The sequence below is a fragment of the Pelobates fuscus genome, chromosome 4 (genome assembly GCF_036172605.1).
Source record: "Pelobates fuscus isolate aPelFus1 chromosome 4, aPelFus1.pri, whole genome shotgun sequence".
Classification (NCBI taxonomy): domain Eukaryota; kingdom Metazoa; phylum Chordata; class Amphibia; order Anura; family Pelobatidae; genus Pelobates; species Pelobates fuscus.
In genome coordinates, this window is record NC_086320.1 from 140,954,433 (window position 1) to 140,975,813 (window position 21,381).

Below are 21,381 nucleotides of genomic sequence, written 5' to 3' on the forward strand. Positions count from 1 at the left end.
CAAGGAATATCTAAAATTATGCCTTGCTGAAATGTATGCAGCAGTCCATGAGAAAACGACATACTTCCAGTTCCTCTCCTCCAGATGTCATGGGTAGTGGGCACAGCAGAATGACATATGCTTGTGTTTCCACGGCCCTGCACTGCCAGTTTGGTTCATAATTAAGCTAAAGAGACAGTCTATGGTGTGTTTTCTCTCACAAACGTCACAAAGAATACAGGAATTCATCTAATATACAAATATTATATATACCATGTATTGTTACTTTAAATTGCACAAAGCTGCAGGTATTGGTTTCTATCTTTCCAGTAAATGAAAAGCAAAATCAAACACACACACACAAAAAACTCCAACAACAAAAACATACAAAATTATTTCTTCTTTTTCAATTATTCTTCTTGCCAGTTCCCTTTTAACACTGTCACAGGTTTCTCTCTTATTACAGTGTGAGTTATTATTATTATTGCCATTTATATAGCACCAACAGATTCCGTAGCGCTTTACAATATTATGAGAGGGGATTTAACTATAAATAGGACAATTACAAATAAACTTACAGTAACAATAGGTTGAAGAGGACCCTGCTCAATCGAGCTTACATTCTATAGGGGGGGGGGGGGGGGGGGTGGTATTTACAATCAAATAAGGTGGGCTGCCCTTTAGGAGAGGGCAAGAGACAGGTATGTGAGGTAGGGGTTAGTCTTGGAGGTCATAAGCCTTAAGGCACTTCTTAAAAGATGCAAGACTAGGGGAGAGTCTGATTGCGGTAGGCAGGCTATTCCATAGGAAGGGAGCCGCCCGCGAGAAGTCCTGCAAGCGCGAGTTGGCCGTACGGGTGCGGACAACGGACAGGAGGTGGTCACGGGCAGAGCGGAGAGACCGAGAAGGGACATACCTATGGATCTGTGAGGAGATATAAGAGGGGCTAGAGTTGTTCAGTGCTTTATAGGTGTGAGTTAGTACCTTGAATTGACTCCTATAGCATACAGGAAGCCAATGTAAGAATTGGCAGAGGGGTGAGGTGTGAGAGAAAAGACTAGAGAGGAAAATCAGTCTAGCAGCAGCGTTCATTACGGACTGTAGGGGTGCAGTACGGCTTTTGGGAAGACCAATCAGGAGAGGGTTACAGTAATCCATGTGGGAAATTACTAGAGCATGGACAAGCTCCTTGGTAGTATCTGGTGCAAGAAAGGGGCGGATGCGGGCTATGTTTTTAAGATGGAATCTACAGGATTTGGCAACATGCTGGATGTGAGGCTCAAAGGTGAAACCAGAGTCAAGTATGACGCCAAGACAGGGCGCTTGCAAGGATGGACTGATGTTGGTACCACAAACTTGAAGAGAGAGCGAAAGAGGAGGATCAGTATTAGGAGGAGGAAAGACAAGGAGCTCAGTTTTTGAGAGATTGAGTTTCAGAAAGCGGGAGGACATCCACTCAGAGATGGAAGAAAGGCAAGCAGTGACAACGTTGCAGGACGGCAGGGGAGAGGTCAGGGGAGGAGAGATATAGCTGGGTGTCATCAGCGTACAGGTGGTAGTGGAATCCAAAAGAGGTAATAAGTTTGCCAAGAGAGGCAGTATAAAGAGAAAATAGAAGGTTTGTCCTATGTTGTAAAGCTTTTTCTTTGTTGTATCCTTTACACCAACCTTTGACGGTACTTCAAAACACTCATATTTCCACGTGCATTGCATTATACTGTGAATAACCAATACCAAGGTGAAAGATGTCATGTCTAGTAAAAGGCAGGCAATTCTACTCTTTTGGAACAACTCATTCTCGTAGGTACGAACATTGCCAAGAGGTAATTGTGGCTTAAACTATTATTGCCCCTTGAAAATGATGAGCTATTCATAGGCATAAAGTGGTGCTGACAATATAGGAGTAAGCCACTTATTTACTTGTGTTGCTATGTGTTAGACCTGCATCCAACAAACAGCATACAGCTTGTCAAATATGCAATTTAACAAATTAGCAAAGTGCTATAAAGTGGTACAAAAAGTAATAAAAAAAAAAAAAAAAAAAACTTCTTAAAAGGGACACTAAGGTAACCAGAACAACTACAGCTTCGAATAGTTGTTCTGGTTTCTATAGCTTGTCCCTGCAAGCTTTTTAATGTAAATACTGCCTTTTCAGAAAAAAGCAGCATTTGCATTGTTGCCTAAGCACACCTCCACTGTCTGCCAGACAGTTACTAGAGGTGCTTCCTGGGTCACTGTGACGTTCAGCCAGGGCCGGCCTTAGGCAATTAGACGCCCTGTGCGAAAAGTCTTAATGGCGCCCCCCCCCCACCAAGTTGCCTGAATACAGTAACACACACAGGCCCCAGTGTTGCGTGTATCGCAAGGGAAACAAGGCATCTGCCTTGGGCGGCACTTTGCAGGGGGCGGCAAAAAAAAGCCACCAAACCCCCAGGCAGATCCCTTGCTTGCCTCGCATACTGGGGGGGCTCAAGAACTGGCCGGCTGGACACTTTTGAGCCCCCCCTCCCCGAGGCTGGCAGCGGGCAGCGAAGGAGCATACTCACCTGAGATCTTCCTGCTCAGCTCACTCTGCGCCGCTTAATGAAGCCGGGAGCCGGAATATGATGTCAGTCCAGCTCCCGGCATCACTAAGCGCCGCCTACTCAGCCTGTGCGCCCCCTGCCTGCCCGCCCAGCAGCCACACTGGACTGCAGGTAAGAAATCCACTCCAGCTCTCCCAGGGAGGCTGGGTGGATTTAAAATAAAATTAAAAAAATATTAGTTTGTGAGTGTTAGTGGAAATGTCTGTATGTGTGTGTCTGTGAGTGTGTATATCTAAGTGAATGTGTGTGTGTGTCTGTATGTGTCTGTAAGTGTGTGTCTGTAAGTGTTTATGTGTGTGTGTGTCTGTAAGTGTTTGTGTGTATGTGTAAGTCAGTGAGTGTGTATGTGTCGGTCAGTGAGTGTGTATGTGTCGGTCAGTGAGTGTGTATGTGTCGGTCAGTGAGTGTGTATGTGTCGGTCAGTGGGGGTGTATGTGTCGGTCAGTGGGGGTGTATGTGTCGGTCAGTGGGGGTGTGGGGGCGTGCGTCTGTCAGTGTGTGTCCAAGTAATAGTGTGTGTGTGTATGTATGTCATTGTTTGTCAGTGTATATGAAAGTGTGTGTCTGTCAGTGAGTGTGCGTCTGTCAGTCAAAGTGTGGCCTTGACAGGAAGGCGTGGGGGAAATGTAAACTCGGTTACAGGCATGTACACACACACTCAGTTAAAGGCAGTCACACATACAGGTACAGGCACACACAATGGCACAGCTACAGCGACACAGACAGACAGTCACACACAGACAGTCACACACACATAGGCAGACAGTTATGCACACACACAGATAGACAGTCAAACAGATAGACAGTCACACACACAGGCAGGAAGACAGTCACACAGACAGACAGTCACACACAAAGGCAGTCACACAGACAGACAGTCACACAGACAGTCACACACACACACAGTCAGTCACACACACACACACAAACAGACAGTCACACACACACACACAGACAGACACACACAGACAGTCACACACAGACAGGCAGTTGGCTGATGGGGAAGCAGGGACTCCTTCCCTCTTCCTGTGCAGCAGGTGCTTCGGGAGGTATTAGCCCCGCCTCTGCCTCACGATAAGCCCTGCCCCCGACGCTCAGTAAGCCTCTGCCGCGATTTTTTTTTTTTTAGACCCGGGTGGAGAATAATTAGTCCTCCACCCGGGTACCTGCTTTAGCTCCCCTGTCAGCCGTCACAGGGCGCCCCCTGCTCCATGGCGCCCTGTGCGGCCGCACAGCTTGCACACCCCTAAGGCCGGCCCTGCGTTCAGCGTCAACCCGCTCCGTATGGAGGTGCTGAACTTCACCCATAGAGATGCACTGATTCAATGCTTAAATATGAGGAGATGAAGTTCTCAGCCAAGAAGGCAAATTGGGGACGTGGCCAGAACTGGCAGACACATGCAGTGCTGGATTATAGGTGAACTTTTACTGTATTTAAGGAGGGGCCAGGGGGCTAAAATGTGTTTTTCACACTGTAGGGTTAGGAATGCATGTTTGTGTTCCTGACTCTGTAGTGTTCCTTTAATAGTATAAATTTCTTGCCAAACTGTTCAAATTAAATACACAATATATACTGTAAAGTGATTCAGGATTTGTTTGTGACTAAAAAAAAAAAATATATATAAATAATAATGGGAAAACTAGATTATTCACTGAAAAAAACAGCAAAGCCCAGATGGTGTCAACTCAACGGAGAGAAAACAGGGTTATTCGACCCCAACTAGTCTGTGAATTGATGGTAATTCCAAGTGAATGAAAATTAATTTCAAATATCAGGCCAAAATAGCTGAACTGAAAACATTGCAGACTTTACTCAATGATCCATTCTGTAATAAAGCAATGCAGCATTCTGTGTAAAAAAAAATATATATATATATACCGTATATGGATATTGGTCAAAATATCAGCAAAAATCAGCAATAAATAAGACATGGCTAATAATAATAGAGGTGTAAGTCTGGCTAATGTAATGTGCTTGGCAAATCAATGGCAAAAAACAAGCGTGAAATTTAATCTGGATTTGAAAATTGAGGTGTATCATGCAGGTTTACAGTAAACTAAATGTGTGTGTGTTTACTACTCACTGCCATTCTTAAGTCTGTTTGTGGGACAAAACACTCCAAACAATGACAAAAAAGACCAAAAACAGCTAAAAAGCTTTAAAGGAACGTTGCAGAGTTAGAAATACAAACCAGTGTTCCTAACGCTATAGTTCTCCCACGCCAATGTGCCTTAAAAATGAATACCAGTTTTACTTACTTTTTTCTTGCTCACCTCTCTGTTTTCTGTGACATCGAGGAGGTACATCTGATATGATCCAATCTAAGGTTCTCATAGGGGAAGCGCATTATGGACCTGATGTGCAGGCGAGGTATGCACCGCACTTTCATAGGAAAGTATTGTAGTCAATGCTCTCCTAATAACGTCTGTGTCACGTGACGGAGTTTTACTTAGTCAATGCCGTTGAAGCACCTCTAGAGGCAGTCAGTATGTTTTACATTGCATGGTTAAAAGGACCAGGCCACTGCACTCAGACCACTTCATTAAGACTTGTCCCTTTAAACTCTGAAAGCCATAAAATTAAGTTAACTCTGCCCCAAGTGCAGTTTATTTGAATTTTATATCTGGAAAATGTACCCACCTTAGACATCTTGCATTCCCAGAATACACAGAGCAGAACTGCATGCTCAGCATTATAGGATATTTAGAAAATCAATTGTGAATACATACTCTGCTAACTTTAAGGCATAGGAAGATGTCCAGGCAGGTATAAATTCTTCTGTATATATTGCTACCTCAAAATACGCGTAGAGCTCGGACTTTCTCACTCTTTGCTGGTAATGCTGCTGCAGTTCTAACCATTTATCTTTGTTTCTCAAACATTCTTTCCTCACTCCCCAGTTACTGCATGCAAATAAATACATTTAAAAAAAATATATCTTGCAGGTTTGCTGTAGCAGTTAGAGTATTTCTAGGTTGTAATCTTACATTTCTTTCAAATAAATCAAACTTTAAAAAAGATAACATACTAAAAAGAACACAAATGCCAATGTGCAGAAAGGCCACCCACTTGCATTTCCCTGATAGTATTTTATATCTCAGCTTCACTTCTCCCAAATGTGCAAGTTCTTTCATGTTTGAGTGATACATACCAAACACTTCATTATCGTCAGATTCTTGGACTGCCGCTGGCTCTACCTCCTGACTCCCTGTCTTCTGTTCCTCCACCACACTGTCTTCTGGATCCTGGAACAAAACATACCAAATTTTAGCATTGTCTGTTCTAAATAGTATAACCTATTGTTAGAGTAGCATACTTCAATCAGTTTAATATGGACATTTTCATAAAGAATATGGTGTACAGTGAAACCATACAAAGCACTATAAAAGCAGAGAATGCACATATTTTCATCATAGTGTCTGCTGTGCTCTGGAACAAACGTCTAAAAGTTGCCTGTACCAAGAAGGAACCATACATGACTGATTTAGCTAATCTATTCTCTGAAGAAGAGTTGGATGCAGTAGTTCTACGAGACGCATTCTTTTAGCCCGAAAATAATCAGTGGAGAGTCATATTGCTGCAAGGAACTGCCTAGCTACTGTAGTTTAGACAAGATATTTCTTTTTGCCCGGGATGGGGCTGGAGCAGCAAAGAAAAGAACGCTCTAGTATTAAATTAGATACAGTTATAATGCTGAAGTATATCTTTAAAATGCAAACCTTTTCACATTTTATTGCATGAACAATACATCTGATGTAATAACTTTGGGATTTTGGGGATATCCTATTATGTTCCTTTCAACCACCCAGCAGTTAAGATGATAGCATGTGACATAAAACAGATTTCCTGAGAGACTAAACAAAATTGTAAACCTGCAAGTTAGAATACATAAAAAGCCAATTTTACATAATTACTATTCCAGCACTATAGATAATAAAGAATGTATTTACTAAAGCTTAAAATATATTGAATGTATTTAAGTTTGAGCCAATACATTTAATATATAGCATATTGCCTTATAGGAAAAAATAAATTCTAGTCACCACTAGGAGGAGCTGATTCTCCTTATCAGTACATATGGTCAATACTGAATTAAGTTGCCAGCCATGTAACAGTGAATGGTAGGATTGTCTTGCAGTTTAAAATGTAATGACAGCCTGCACCAATCTACATAATAGATATGGCAGGAAATAATGATGGAAATGCACATGTGCCTCGGAAGTATTAGAGTGAATGCAGAACTGCAGTTATGGCAGTATTTCTGGTAGCATGATATCTGCATTGATCTACAGGCCCAAGTACTTATGAACTGGGATCTATGGGATCTATGACATGCTTTTTAAAACAAATGTCCTTGTAACCAAATACATACCTAGGTTACATAGCACCTGTGGCAGAAATTAACGAATGTGTTTTAGCACATGTACTTACATTCATGTACAAGGATACATATTTACACATCAATACACACAAACCAACCCCAAAAAACAAAAAAATGACAGTCCCCGCTATGGCCTACCCTCTGTAGCTGTTTATGTGGGTATTGTGTGTGTGTTGATATTGGTCAGTTTGCAAGCAATTAATTCTATAACATATGTAACATATTTCTAAAATCTACTATACAGAATATATACTTTTGAAACTTAAAATATGTACCGTATTTTTCGCTCCATAAGACGCACTTTTTTTCCCCTCAAAAGTGAGGGGAAATGTCTGTGCGTCTTATGGAGCGAATATGAAGCTTTACTTACCTGTCTTGCAGCGTTGGCCGGCAGCACAGGGCGCACCGCGGTAGTGGAACTTGAATTTCATGTTCCGGTTTCCGGCGGGACTGAAAGGAAGTGCGCACAAGCTGAGTGCGCACTTCCTTTCAGTCCCGCCGGAAACCGGAACATGAAATTCAAGTTCCACTACCGCGGTGCGCCCTGTGCTGCCGGTCAACGCTGCAAGACAGGTAAGTAATTATAGGACAAGGGGAGGGGGACAGTATGGGAGGGGGATAACGTCTATGGTGAGGGAGGGGGATAACGTCTATGGTGAGGGAGGGGGTGGAAGTCTATGGGGAGGGAGGGGGTGGAAGTCTATGGGGAGGGAGGGGGTGGAAGTCTATGGGGAGGGAGGGGGTGGAAGTCTATGGGGAGGGAGGGGGGTGGAAGTCTATGGGGAGGGAGGGGGGTGGAAGTCTGTGGGGAGGAGGGGGGAGATGAAGTCTGTGGGGAGGGGGGGAGATGAAGTCTGTGGGGAGGGGGGGAGATGAAGTCTGTGGGGAGGGGGGGAGATGAAGTCTGTGGGGAGGGGGGGAGATGAAGTCTGTGGGAGAGAGGAGAAGACTATGGAAGGGGGGACACTATGGGACAGGGGAGAAAAAAAATATTCTGTACAAACTGTCCCATAGTAAGAAACACTATGGGACAGTTTGTTCAGAATATTTTTTTTCTGGTTTTCTTCCTCTAAAAACTAGGTGCGTCTTATGGTGAGGTGCGTCTTATGGAGCGAAAAATACGGTATTTCTTAAGTGCCAATAAAATAAATGGCCTGAAATGACTTTGTTCTGCTTTTAACCCCTTAAGGACCAAACTTCTGGAATAAAAGGGAATCGTGACATGTCACACATGTCATGTGTCCTTAAGGGGTTAAGTCAGTAGGTGTTATGTACACATAAAGCAGACAAAGAAAAAAAAAAAAGCCATTTCAGGTCTATCCCATTATATTGATTCCCTTGCCAACCATGGACCGCTCATAATAGCCCTTTATGATTATTGTTGATTGCTTTTCCTTTTTCATTACATCTCTTACTGTTCTGATTATAAATATATAATATATATTATATATATATATATATATATATATATATAACATATACACTGAACAAAATTATAAACGCAACACTTGTTTTTGCCCCCATTTTTTATGAGCTGAACTCAAAGATCTAAGACTTTGTCTATGTACACAAAAGGCCTATTTCTCTCAAATATTGTTCACAAATCCTTCTTAATCTGTGTTACTGAGCACTTCTCCTTTGCCGAGATAATCCATCCACCTCACAGGTGTGGCATATCAAGATTAGACAGCATGATTATTGCAAAGGTGTGCCGTAGGCTGGCCACAATAAAAAGCCACTGTAAATTGTGCAGTTTTACTGTATTGTTGGGTCCGGTGGGCTCTGAAAGCCAGTCAGTATCCGGTGTGACCACCATTTGCCTCACATAGTGCAACACATCTCCTTCGCATAGAGTTGATCAGGTTGTTGATTGTGGCCTGTGGAATGTTGGTCCACTCCTCTTCAATGGCTGTGCGAAGTTGCTGGATATTGGCAGAACCTGAAACACGCGGTGGTATATGCCGATCCAGAACATCCCAAACATGCTCAATAGGTGGCATGTCCGGTGAGTATGCTGGCCATGCAAGAACCAGGATGTTTTCAGCTTCCAGGAATTGTGTACAGATCCTTGCAACATGGGGCCGTGCATCATCATGCTGCAACGTGAAGTGATGGTCATGGATGAATGGCACAATAATGGGCCTCAGGATCTCGTCACTGTATCTCTGTGCATTCATAATGCCATCCATAATATGCACCTGTGTTCGTTGTCCATAACATATGCCTGCCCATACCATAACCCCACCTCAGGCCACTCGATCCACAATTTTTACATCATCGAACTACTCACCCACATGACGCTATACAGGCGGTCTGCCATCTGCCCTGTACAGTGAAAACCGGGATTCATCCATGAAGAGAACACCTCTCCAAAGTGCAAAATGCCATCGAATGTGAGCATTTGCCCACTCAACTCAGTAAAGACGACGAACTGCAGTCAGGTCGAGACCTCAATGAGGACGACGAGCATGCACATGAGCTTCCCGTAGTTTGTTTCTGACAGTTTGTGCAGAAATTCTTTGGTTACGCAAACAGATTGTTGCAGTAGCTGTCTGGGTGGCTGGTTTCAGATGATCTTGGAGGTGAAGATGCTGGATGTGGAGGTCCTGGGCTGGTGTGGTAACACATGGTCTGCGGTTGTGAGGCCAGTTGGATGTAATGACAAATTCTCTGAAACGCCTCTGGATTTGTCTTTTGGTAGAGATATGAACATTCAATTCATGGGCAACAGCTCTGGTGGATATTCCTGCAGTCAGCATGCAAATTTCACGCTCCCTCAAAACTTTCAACATCTGTGACATTGTGCTGTATGATAAACTGCACATTTTATAGTGGCCTTTTATTGTGGCCAATGCTCACTAACACAGATTTGGACAGATTTGTGAACAATATTTGAGAGTATTGGCCTTTTGTGTACATAGGGGGTGGGCCTAACTGCCAAGCAAGCAGGATGCAGGTTGAGAGCGGTTGAGGGGGCATCCCGGTTGACTACAGCTCTCACCAGAGCTCGGTTTTCTGAGACGGGGCCCCGATGAGAGGGCAGGGTGACACATGCTACGCACCCAACATGGCGGCTACAGAAACTAAGATGGTGCCTGGTGGCAGGGATGACGGAACACAGCCTCCCGGTGGATTCCTGGCCCGCTTTGACCAGGTCTGTGCTGCATTCTGAATCCGCCTGCAGGAGAGACAGGAGAAAGAGACTAGCGAGTGTAGATCCACACAGCAGACTTGCATCTCCCCTCGAGCAGAATCGGCATGAGTCCCCAGAAGTGGCACACCAGGGCCCTGCCGGAGATTGGGCAGAGAGCGGAGATGGACTCCGCGCATCAAGCGAAGACCTCAAGGGAAATCATCCCCGTGAAATCATCTACACAAGAAGTGGGTCACGCTGTCAGGACACGGATGGAGGCAGTTTCTGGGGTGGCTTTGCCTGCAGTGAGAAAAGTAATGATGAAGGAAGCAGAAGGATTGCAGAGCGGAGCGATGGCGAGCAGTTGAGGCTACCTACCTTCCATGCTAGGCCTGCAGGGAAAATATCTAAGAGGGGCATCAGCTGACCTGGGAGGGTCAGATCAAGGGACTTACTTTGTTTCTCAAATTACGTAGTTAGGTTCCCACTGCAAACCATGATAGCACCGTATATATTCATCGTTCCTTTCGTACTGATTTCAAGCCAATGTGATATATTTAGTAGTCCTGTTACTGTTGCACCTATTTGGAGCTATATGCCTTTCCCTTGATTTTAAAATTCTAACATGTAAATGAACAAGTCCGTCTTGCAGCCTCTCCCCTATCTGCTGTAGTTTGAAAGCTTGTCAGCTATACCGGATGGACGCACTCTTATTACTAATACAAGGATAGCTCATATGTCCCAGCCTGGCTACCACTTCTGTTTGCTTAGATGAGATGTCCTAGTTCACTATACCTTAAAAAGCAAAAAAGTGTAGGTATTTCTTGATGTTATCTGTGCCAATCCTTCAAACTGTTCACATTGTTTCTGCTCTATTTTCACTGTGCATACTATCTAAAGTTTCTCTTTTGTGTAGCCAGATTATTTAATTTCCTGACATTTTATGATTCCTTTGAAACTAAACTTGCTTGTACTCTTGTATTCAAATGTCATTATCAGCTTGTCAGATAAACTATGCACGAGTAAAATAAAGACTTATATTTAAAAAAAAAAAAAAAAAATCTTAGATCTTTGAGTTCAGCTCATGAAAAATGGCGGCAAAAACAAAAGTGTTGCGTTTATAATTTTGTTCAGGGTATATAAACTAGATAAACATTGATTTACTAAAAAATTATGACTACACTGATAAATGTAAAACAAAGGGTTTATAAAATTAAATTTTACAGTTTTGTGAAATCTGAATGTTTTCCAGATCTCTCACTCAATTCAAACTACCCTAATAATATATGTCAGGCCCTAAATGTGACCTTTAATGAAACTTCCCAACCCCCTCACGCCCAGAAAAAAATAAAATAAAATAAAAAACAATCCACAAACTCAACAAATACGTGTACAGACACGTTTAACTTCAAGATATACGGAATATTTCCAAAATTATAGTGTTGTTTAAAGGGACACTATTGGCACCCACAAAAGTTCCTCAGTTCCTCAGTTCCTCTCATTGAAGGGTACAGTGAAGGGTGCAGTGTCCCTGTTAACATTTCAGAGTTAAGATTGCATCTAGTGGCTGCCTATCAGCCGCTAGAGAAGCTTTCTGAAGTTTTACGAAGTTTGACAATGTGAAACAACGCTGATGTCCTCACACTTTGCATGAGGACATCTCTGTCAAGCAAAACCTCATTGAAAAGCACTGATTCAATGCTTTCCTGTGTGGAAGGCCTACTGCATGCGCGGCAAGTGCATTAGGTTGCCCATCAATTGACTTCAGTGGAGGAGCCCGACCCAGCGCCGGAATCAGATGAGTGAAAGAAAAGTTTTTTTTTTACTCTTTCTGATGGGGGAGTAGGAATGGGGGAGAGCTGGACATTGTAGTGTTAGGTTTACATCTTTGTATTAACACACCAGTAGTCTCTATGCCAGCTCGATCCGTGTTTCTCTATCTATACCATTCTCATGTCTCTCCTATACCAGCACCGTCTGTGACTCATATTCCACCCCAAATGTCTTTCCTATGCCAGCCCCGTTAGTGTCTCTCATATGTCAGCCCCATCTGTCTCTCTTATGACACCCCTATTTGTGTCCTTCATGTTGTAACTTCCAATCCCCATCTCTCTCTGCACACAGCACAAGCATTGTCTGTCATAGCCACTCTAGTGGCTTGTGCAGGTATTGCAGAACATTTTCCTGTCTGAGATAAATACTGGTATTTGCATTGTCGATATTTTTGACAATTCCTCAAAACCGGCTGTGAATGTCTTTAAAGAGAAGCAAGGACAGCACAGAGTGATAATGTCTTTCATCTCCTGTAGCTCTACTACCGATCAGCAGGGTGAATACTTTGCACATAACCCTGGAAACATGACTGTATTTTAAAGACCCCTTTTCTTCCAACTCTAAAATTATCCATTCCCAAAACCTAAACAAACACTTTCAAAAGTCCTGCCTACACCTCAAAAGGCAGACAAACAATAAAGCTTCACTCTAACAATAAAACTAATAATTCTAACTACCACTTAAACCCAAACATTAAAGCGGTTTTGTCACTCAAAGATTGATGATCTCAGCCAAGGAGTTGGGGAAAAAGGCAAGTGAACTACTTTTTAACTCTTGCGATGGGGGGCTACCTAAACGGTGACTATAAAACTGTAGCATTAAGAACATTTATATTCCCAACACCACAGAGTTCCTTTAAAGAGCAACTGTTCTTAAGAGTGAGGTGTGCTAACCATGATTTATAGTGGAATCATTATTAAGGAGGGGGGAGTGGCCAGGAAAAGTTGAGATCTACTTATCAGAAACAGGTCCTCAAGGGTGACCTTGGTTTCCTGCTTTTACTCTTCAGTTCCTCGCGCTTCTGGTGCCAGGAGGGATATTAGCATTTAGGTCTATGAAGGATCTTAGGAGACCATGGGATCCTCCATAGCAAAAGTCAATTTCTCTACAGATGTCACTAGTGATAGCTGGGGGAAATGAAATGGCTTGATAGTGCCTAGTGTCAATCATAATAAAAATACAGAGACAAAGTAGTCTCTACTTTCCCTTAGTATATCTTTTCACTAGGTTGGAATTTGAGTGCATCACACTCAATCCGAGTATTTTATATAGATGCTATCTTTATAAAATAATCATTTTGGAGGAAGTGTTAAAGTGTTGCTTTAATATACTTTAAAATGTATCTTCCCTCACTAGCCCACACAAAACCAAAATGAGTTGTGCTCATACCGTAAGCATTTCTAGTTCTGGTTTTGGTGGTTTATGATCAGATATTTTGTTTTCTTTTATTGTTGTTTTTTTTATTTTATTTTTTAGAATAACTTTTGCTTGGCTACGTATTCCATTTGATCTACACTTTTCTAAATTTTAAGAGGAGGATATAAATGTGAAGTGAAAAAGGACATTTTTAATCAAGATTTATTTATTTTTTCTCCAAATATGTTTAGTCCGTCATGCGCTAAAGTTAACCCCACATTGCCGCTATCGCGGGGTTAACCCTCCTCCGGTCTGCCTCTGTATCCGAGACAGACCGGGAGCACCCGATCGCGCTGTCCCTGCAGCAGTGATCGCTCTGACAGGCTGTCATAGCGAGCATATGTGCTGCAGGGACTTCTGATCTGCCTCCCTGCTCTTCCGCGTCCAGTGTGAAGTTTTAATTTTAAATAAAAAATTAACCCCATCCGTGCCAATTGATCACTGACTACAGTGATCAATTGGCAGGGACTACATTTTACTGTGATCTGATTTTTTTTTTTTTTTAACCCCTGAGGGTCAACTTTTATTTTTTGTAACGCTCAGGGGTTAGTGTCTTTTTATTAATTATTTATTTATTTTTTTTTTTTCCCAACACAAGATTCAAAGTGGTCTTTATTTTTTTTTTATTTTTTTTTTAAATTCTTTATTTTTGCGTGCATGAAAATATAAAATGAAAATATAACAAGTGGGCTCGTCATGCCCCAACAGCTTTGACAAGCATACAAACACACGTGACATTTGGTTGGCATGTAGAATATTTTGCACAATTTTTATAGGTTATTAGTCGATTAAACTATACTGCATATGTCTGCATAGTATGGTAGGTTAAGTTTAACTGTAGCTGAGTACCAGAAAATATGATTCTATACATGCTTATGTAATTAGTAGACATATTTAAGCATAGCCTTTGTCTGAGAGTACTGATGGTTAATCTAGATATTGGTATACAAGCTAGTAATGTTTCTCAACAGAGAGGTCAGAAGGATTAAAGTAGCTTTGTAGACAGGAGATAGGAAGCAGCTCAACATTGCAATAAGGCACATTTAATTATACAAAGTTAGACTGGCATCCTGTAGCTGCTGAATAGTGACAGGAGCTGCTCCCACTGAGTGCAGCTCAGACCTTAAGAGAGTCCCTTTGGCAGTTCGTGTTGTGGCAGTACATGCTAGTCCAACTCTCGCTCTGCAGAGTGTATAGTAGTAATAAGTCCCTCGTGTTCGCCGTTGAGAGGGTTGCGTGCTCTCCCCTTGTGAGGTTCTGTCGTGCGGTCCTCAGCTGTACGTAATCGGAGTGCTGCGTTGTCTTGCAGGTCGGCGGGAGTAGAAGCCTTGCTTATTGAAGGACCGGGTGTTGAGTCCAGATTGCTCGTTGCTGCGGGCGCTGGGGATCCCCTTCTGTGGGTGGGTAAGTAGGTGGCTATGCTGTAGCGAGGGTCCCGGTTGCCTTTCCGGACAGCCTCTAGGTAGTGGTGTAGCCTTGATCTAGTTGTGCCGCCATTTTCAGTATGCCTTCCGTTTCCGCCATTTTGGTCATGGGGAGCCCTCTCAGGCCCAAGCACTACAGGCCGCGGAGGCATTCTCCTGGGACCGGGATGACCCCCCCGGTCCAAAGGGGGGGGGGGATACGGGGCCCTCACCTCGTGGCATCGGCGTTCCGAAGGGAAACCGCAGGGCAGGATAGTGAGGTGGCGGCCGTCCACCTCACTCACCGCTCGGGTAGGCCTCAGATGGAGCTGTGCTTATGTGCCTTCTCAGGGGTCAAAACGCTTGAGGTCCGAGTAGCCTCAGCTCCAGCACCTCCTTGCCCGCAGGACCGTTGCTGCCTAACCGCAGGTAAGTAGTTTATTTGCCTTTTTTTAGCATAATTGTCGTGGGTCTGCAGGAGCTCGACTAGACCTCTCGGCATGGCGGTCGGCCCCGCCCCCCTTTATTAATTATTTTTAAATATATTAAAATTATATATTTAGCTAGCTGGGGTGGGTGGAAGTTAGTGGGAAATTGGGGAATTTGGTGTTAGGCTAGCTAGGGGGTTAACGTTTTAAAAAAGTTTTAAACGGTTAAAAAAAATATGTTTTAATAAAAATTTTTGAAAAAGTTAAAAAACATCCCACCCCCCTTTTACCCAGTCCTAATAAGTACCTTTCCCTGCCAGTTGATCACTACCTACAGTGATCAAAATTCAGATCACAGTATTATAATGTGATCCGATTATTATTTTTATCCCCTAGGGTTAACTTTTTTTTTTTTTAACCCTTAGGGGCTCAATTTATTTAATTAATTAATTTAAATATTTAAAAATGTATATATTTTGCTAGCTGGGGTGGGTGGGAGTTATGGGAAATTGGGGAATTTACAGTTAGTGCTGCTTATTGCTAGTTAATATAAAAATGTTAAATCTGTAAAAAAAAAGTTTTAAGAAAGTTTAGGAAAGTTTAATAATTAATAAGCAAAATTTAAAGTTTAAAAACGAGTTTAAAAAGTAAAAAAAGTTTAATAAAGTTAAAAAAATACATTTAAAAATACTCATTACTACTACACCTGGAACAAACTAGAGAACAAAATTATCCCACGCTAAGGTTCAAAATATGCCTTTTGAAATACCCTGGGATGTTTTCTTTAAGAAATGGTATGCCTTTATGGTGTAGTTGGAATATGTAGCCTGCTCCAAAGTGGGACACAAACGCATCAAAACCCTCCATGAAAATCCACTTAAAAACCTGAACTTGTCACGTCTCTTTTACAGCACTGTAACTTCACAAAATAGTGTCTAGGTCATACATTGGGCTTATTGTTTTACTCAGAAGATGTAACTGAGCATAGTTTGGAGAATTTTATGAAAGTGGTACATATCAAGTGTAAGAAATACTCAACAAAAATGCAACATATATGTAAAAATGCCCCCCTCCTCACCACAAACATTGACATAAATTGATGAAAAACTGGGGACAGGTTAAGGCACAATTTACACCATATAAGATACCCTGGGGTGTCTGCTTTATCAAATGAAAGCCCTTTGTGGGGTTATTTGAACAGTCACACTGCTATAATACCCTAAAATGAGACATGGGTCAAATCAATCTATGAAAATTCTAACTATAGAAACTGAAATAGCTTTGTCTCTTATATGGCATTGTAGCTTTACAGAAAAGTGCCAAAGGCATACAATGGGGGTGTGTTATACTCAGCAGATGAAGCTGAACACAATATTGGGTTCTGTGTAGGAATAGCACACACCAGCTTTACAAAATACACATTACAAAAACCTTATTATATGTGTATATGACAAAATAAAGAAAAAACACAATTTTACTCCAATATTTAGCAGAGATTGGCGATGAAATGGGCTACGTAAAAAGTGTCAAACTAACCTTAGGTAAATAGCCTGTGATGTCTACTTTATATACACATATACCTTTGTGTGGCAATTTTTTTTTCTTTGATGGCTACTAAACCTACAAGATAAACATACCAACTTCTAAAACTGTTGCAAATTGAAAATTTATTTTAGTCCTTGTATTTTGTGACCTGTAACTTTCAAAATAAGCTTAAATCCTATAAATATGATGTATTCTATAAATCAAGACACATGAATTAATTTATTTTGAATTACTTTTTCTAAGCTGGACATATTATGCACACACTTTTATTGCCAAAACTGTGAAGAAAAATTTATTTTTATTTAAAATTTTTTGGCATTTTTTTTTATAATTAATGAGAATGTATCTATGTATATGTGACATCAAATTAAAGCCCTGGTTGCCCTCTAAAAAAACGATATATAATATGTGTTGGTGCAATAAATGACAGAGAAGCTCCTACGATGTTGGACTGACAAACGGAGGCTTGCGGCCTACACAAGGCAGAGCCCTGTGAAGCACTCTCCCCCCACCCCCCTTGGACCGACGGGGGTCATCCCGGTCCTCACCAAGCAACCCCAGATTGCACGAACCTGATATCCAGCATTCTTCCTCAAAATGGCGGAAACGTCTTCTACAAGCGACACACGGCAGGCCAAGCCAGACGGGTGTTCCATGCTAGATCGCATGCTACAGCACCTTGATGAGATCTTTGCCCATTTCAGGGAGATGTTGGAGCAGGAGAGGGGTTGCATGAGGCCCCGTCAGCACAGCACATCCTCCCACCAAGCATTCAACCCACGCACACATAGCAGAGAGCCAACAGGGATTTCCTCCCAAAGCATCCCCCACAGAAGCAGAAACGCAGAACCAATATGAGACAACCAACCACCCAGAGCCTCTATCACCTCATTGAGGGGAAGGACTTGGGCTTGAATGGGAGTGGCAACGCACAAGCCCACTATCTAACATGCAAGTGAAATATCCCGCTATGTTTCAAGGCCAACAGACCGCTAGAGTCTATATGCCTAATCCTTGCCTACACCCCAGCTATAAGCCTGTACCTAACCTAATCTAGTATGTAGGATGTATAATCTACCGGTCATGGGTTTAGGCCTAATTACAGCCTGTTTCCTCATGTCCCCATAATATAAAATTGTTCAAGTCTACTCTACCTAAGGGTAAAGCATGATATGTCGCTTGAGGATTGCCGTCGGGGTACCTCAGGCATGTATGTATCACTCTTATGCACTGCAAAAATATAAAATAAAATTAAAAAACAAAAAAACAAACAAAGTCTTGAGTGTCCCTAGAAAACACAACACTAGCATTGGCAATGAAGAATATAGAGACTTTCTTTGCGTCACAGTTATGTAACAGATGAAATATGCATTTTTATAATTACTAGATCAAAGTAAACGCAGTTAATTAACAGCAGCATCAAAACAGAGGCTAAAATAATAACAGACCAACAAACCACAAAACTAAAACAGTTTTCCCTGAATTTGTATTGAATGGTCGGTGCACAATAAATATTAGTAACAATTCTGACACTGATCGTCTAACGTCCCTTTTTTTATGTCATTTATGGTCCCAGATGATTGATGCCATGTGACATCTGTCCACTAATTTGAAAGGTCCCAGGAAATGAAAGCATTGAGACAGCATGAGCTGCCATAATAATAGCTTTGAGGAGGATCAAGCAGAAAAATGATATTGAGATGCAGTCAGTTTTCTCTGCAGACTCACATTATTTTACACTTTCCTCCACAAAAATAATGTAAACCTTTGTAAAAATAACTTTTGGGGGTTTTTGCAGGTAGGAATTCTCTTCTCTACGTCTTTTTACTCATTACTATATAATTTTATTCTAGAACAATACGTTATAACTTGAGAATATAGATTGTGCTACTGCTATTATTCACGCCTGGGGGTTTAACAGCAAAGGGCTACTTTCCTGAATCCCAGGCTGAATCACATGGTTTTAATTTGTAAAGAATGACTGGTCCTGTGGCAAACTCCCCTTTTTACTTGAGTTTGCCACAAGTTCCTGGAGGAGCCTGCTTGCCAGCCTCCTGCCCAGACTATGGGCCCTGCAGGGAAACCTGTAAAAGACTACCGAACTTGACCGACTTAACAATGATTTCCCAGGAACTGTTTTGGGCATAGGGCCATGCTTGTGGTCGGTCAAAATTATGACTTCCAGGAAATTCCTGAACCCCTGAACCGATCTGGGTGATTTTTGGATATGTTGTTCACCCAGAGCGGGGCTATCAGGGGTTGTGACTTTATGGGGTTTTGTGTTTTTTAAAGGTACTTCTTGGGTTTCATAAAATTTTATGTTTTTTCTGTGCTTGGAGATAATTAGGTTAGATTAGCACAGTTCCTGATTTCAATTATTGTTTGTGTATGGGAGTGTCTCACTGTATGACTGTTTTTATTGGTTTGTTCACTTTGTGTCCCTGTGCCCAACAAGGTCCACCTGGGTGTCGCCCTTGTAAGGAAAATTGCATAAAAGACCTCCATTAAAATGCTATTCCAGCTTACACTCCAAAACTGTGTGTCGTCCTGTTATTGGAGGGAAAGAAGATTTGTGTCTGCTGTTCCAGCTTGCAGGGGATTCAACGGGGATAGAGCTAACTCCTCATTCGGCTCCAGGAAGGAGCGGTTCCAGGGCCCCAGTCAAGCCACGGCGACTGTGGGCATAAGTGCTGCGGTTTGTCCCCTGTTCCAGTTAGGAAGAGGTCCTTGGCGGAAGTACCCAGCCAGGAGTACAGCAAGCTCCGTTACAGGTCCTATAATGTGTTTGTTGTGCACTTAAAATATGTGGATATTTCTCTGCTGTCCTCAGAAGCAAGGAAAACTTTAAAAGGTGGAATTTTGGCGAGCCCATGAATCCAGAACTATTGAGAGGGATGGTGAAAACAAACACTATACTGCTGTGGATGTGTGATGATCCTAAAACCATTTATATCTATATATAGTTTTGTTTAAAAAAAAAAAAAAAATAAGCAATTCAAGAACAACCTTGTCAAATCAATGTTTGTTTGTCAACTTGTCAACGCTCAGAAGCAAGCTAGTTAAAAGAATGATGAAGTTAAGAATGCTCAGTGCACGGTCAATATGCTTTCAAACCAAAGGGAAAAAACCTGAATATATTAAGGTAGGAAAAACTCAGTTCACATCCATCATCTATAGTTTATTTCTGCTGTCTGAGGTACACTGTATAGTGACAGGGTGTCTATTCTAGTTCGGCAACTTTTAGTGATAAGTCTAGTCTTCAATGCTCATGGATAAATGTCAGCATCTTTTCTGAGTTTGCCCATGGGGATAAAGAACCCATTAAAGTGCTTTGAAAATGTATCTATCCACTTATCCCTGTAATATTGGGTTATAAGGCTCAAGCCACACACAGCCTTGTCAAATGCCTGCTAATGCCAGCAAAAAGCAGCGGTTCTCTATTAGAAGCAGTGGAATAGTAAATTGCCCATATAGCTTCACATATGTGATTGATTATCTCCACAAGAAGCATGAATTGAACGATGACCAGCTTCTATTAGCAAATTAGTGCTGGGCAAACACAAAGGTGAGATTTTTGCCTACAGAAGTTAGTCCTAACATGCCTACAGAAGTTAGTCCTAACATTATATTACAGCAGGTATTAAAAATTGTAAATGGGGGTAGGGAGGAGTAATGGTAATCCCAGTGAATATATATATATATATATATATATATATGTATATATATATATACATATATATATATATAAAACGTACCCTTACAGGACCACTATAGGCACCCAGACCACTTCAGCTTAATGAAGTGGTCTGGGTGCCAGGTCCATCTAGGATTAACCCTGCCTGCTGTAAACATAGCAGTTTCAGAGAAACTGCTATGTTTACAAATGGGTTAATCCAGCCTCTAGTGGCTGTCTCATTGACAGCCGCTAGAGGCGCTTCCGCGCTTCTCACTGTGATTTTCACAGTGAGAAGATGCCAGCGTCCATAGGAAAGCATTGAGAATGCTTTCCAATGGACTGGCTGAATGCGCTCTCCGGCGCTGGAGAAAGGTGAGGTTTTAACCCCCTTCCTCTCCCTTTACCCCGGCGGGAGTGGGACCCTGAGGGTGGGGGCACCCACAGGGCACTATAGTGCCAGGAAAACGAGTTTGTTTTCCTGGCACTATAGTGGTCCTTTAACTGAGCCTAAGAGATAACTCTCACAGGATAGGAGTCTCTTATATGCACCTGGAAGAAAATTGGGGATATGTGTAATAAGTAAAATGTATGATAGTAAAATGGAACAAAATAAGAGAAATGTTTTTTTTGTTTTTTTTTGGTGTGTAGAAATTATATGTGTCTAAAGTTTGTCAATGGTATTGCTAATCTGGGTTGGAAACGGATAGCGCAACAGGAGATTAGTAAGATCATGTATAGAGGTTCCTGAACGTAGAATGATTAAGACAAGCCCCTTAACTGAGCATTAACGTGTAAACGTACAAGGCAATACGAGACCTTGATGTACCGGTTATGATAGAATATGAGCGTAAGAAAATGAGCGTACGGAAATGGAAATACCTGAAACACAATTGGCCGGAAGAAAAATTCTGTCCCAGTTTAATCAGGAAACTTGCTAATCCTAGAAATAGGCACCTAAGATACATATTTGATATGAGGACAATAGGAGTACTGTGCAAAGG

General features: G+C 41.9%; 1 protein-coding gene across 3 annotated transcripts in view; it reads right to left on the bottom strand.

Annotated features, from left to right (window-relative positions):
- MBP (myelin basic protein) overlaps positions 1–21,381 on the bottom strand; it is a 205,911-nt gene that overhangs the window by 124,237 nt on the left and 60,293 nt on the right. For all 3 annotated transcript variants that reach the window (XM_063451638.1, XM_063451637.1, XM_063451636.1), the window contains exon 3: positions 5,717–5,810. In XM_063451638.1, the coding sequence (XP_063307708.1) occupies positions 5,717–5,810 (94 nt within the window). The remainder of the gene's footprint in view (positions 1–5,716; positions 5,811–21,381) is intronic.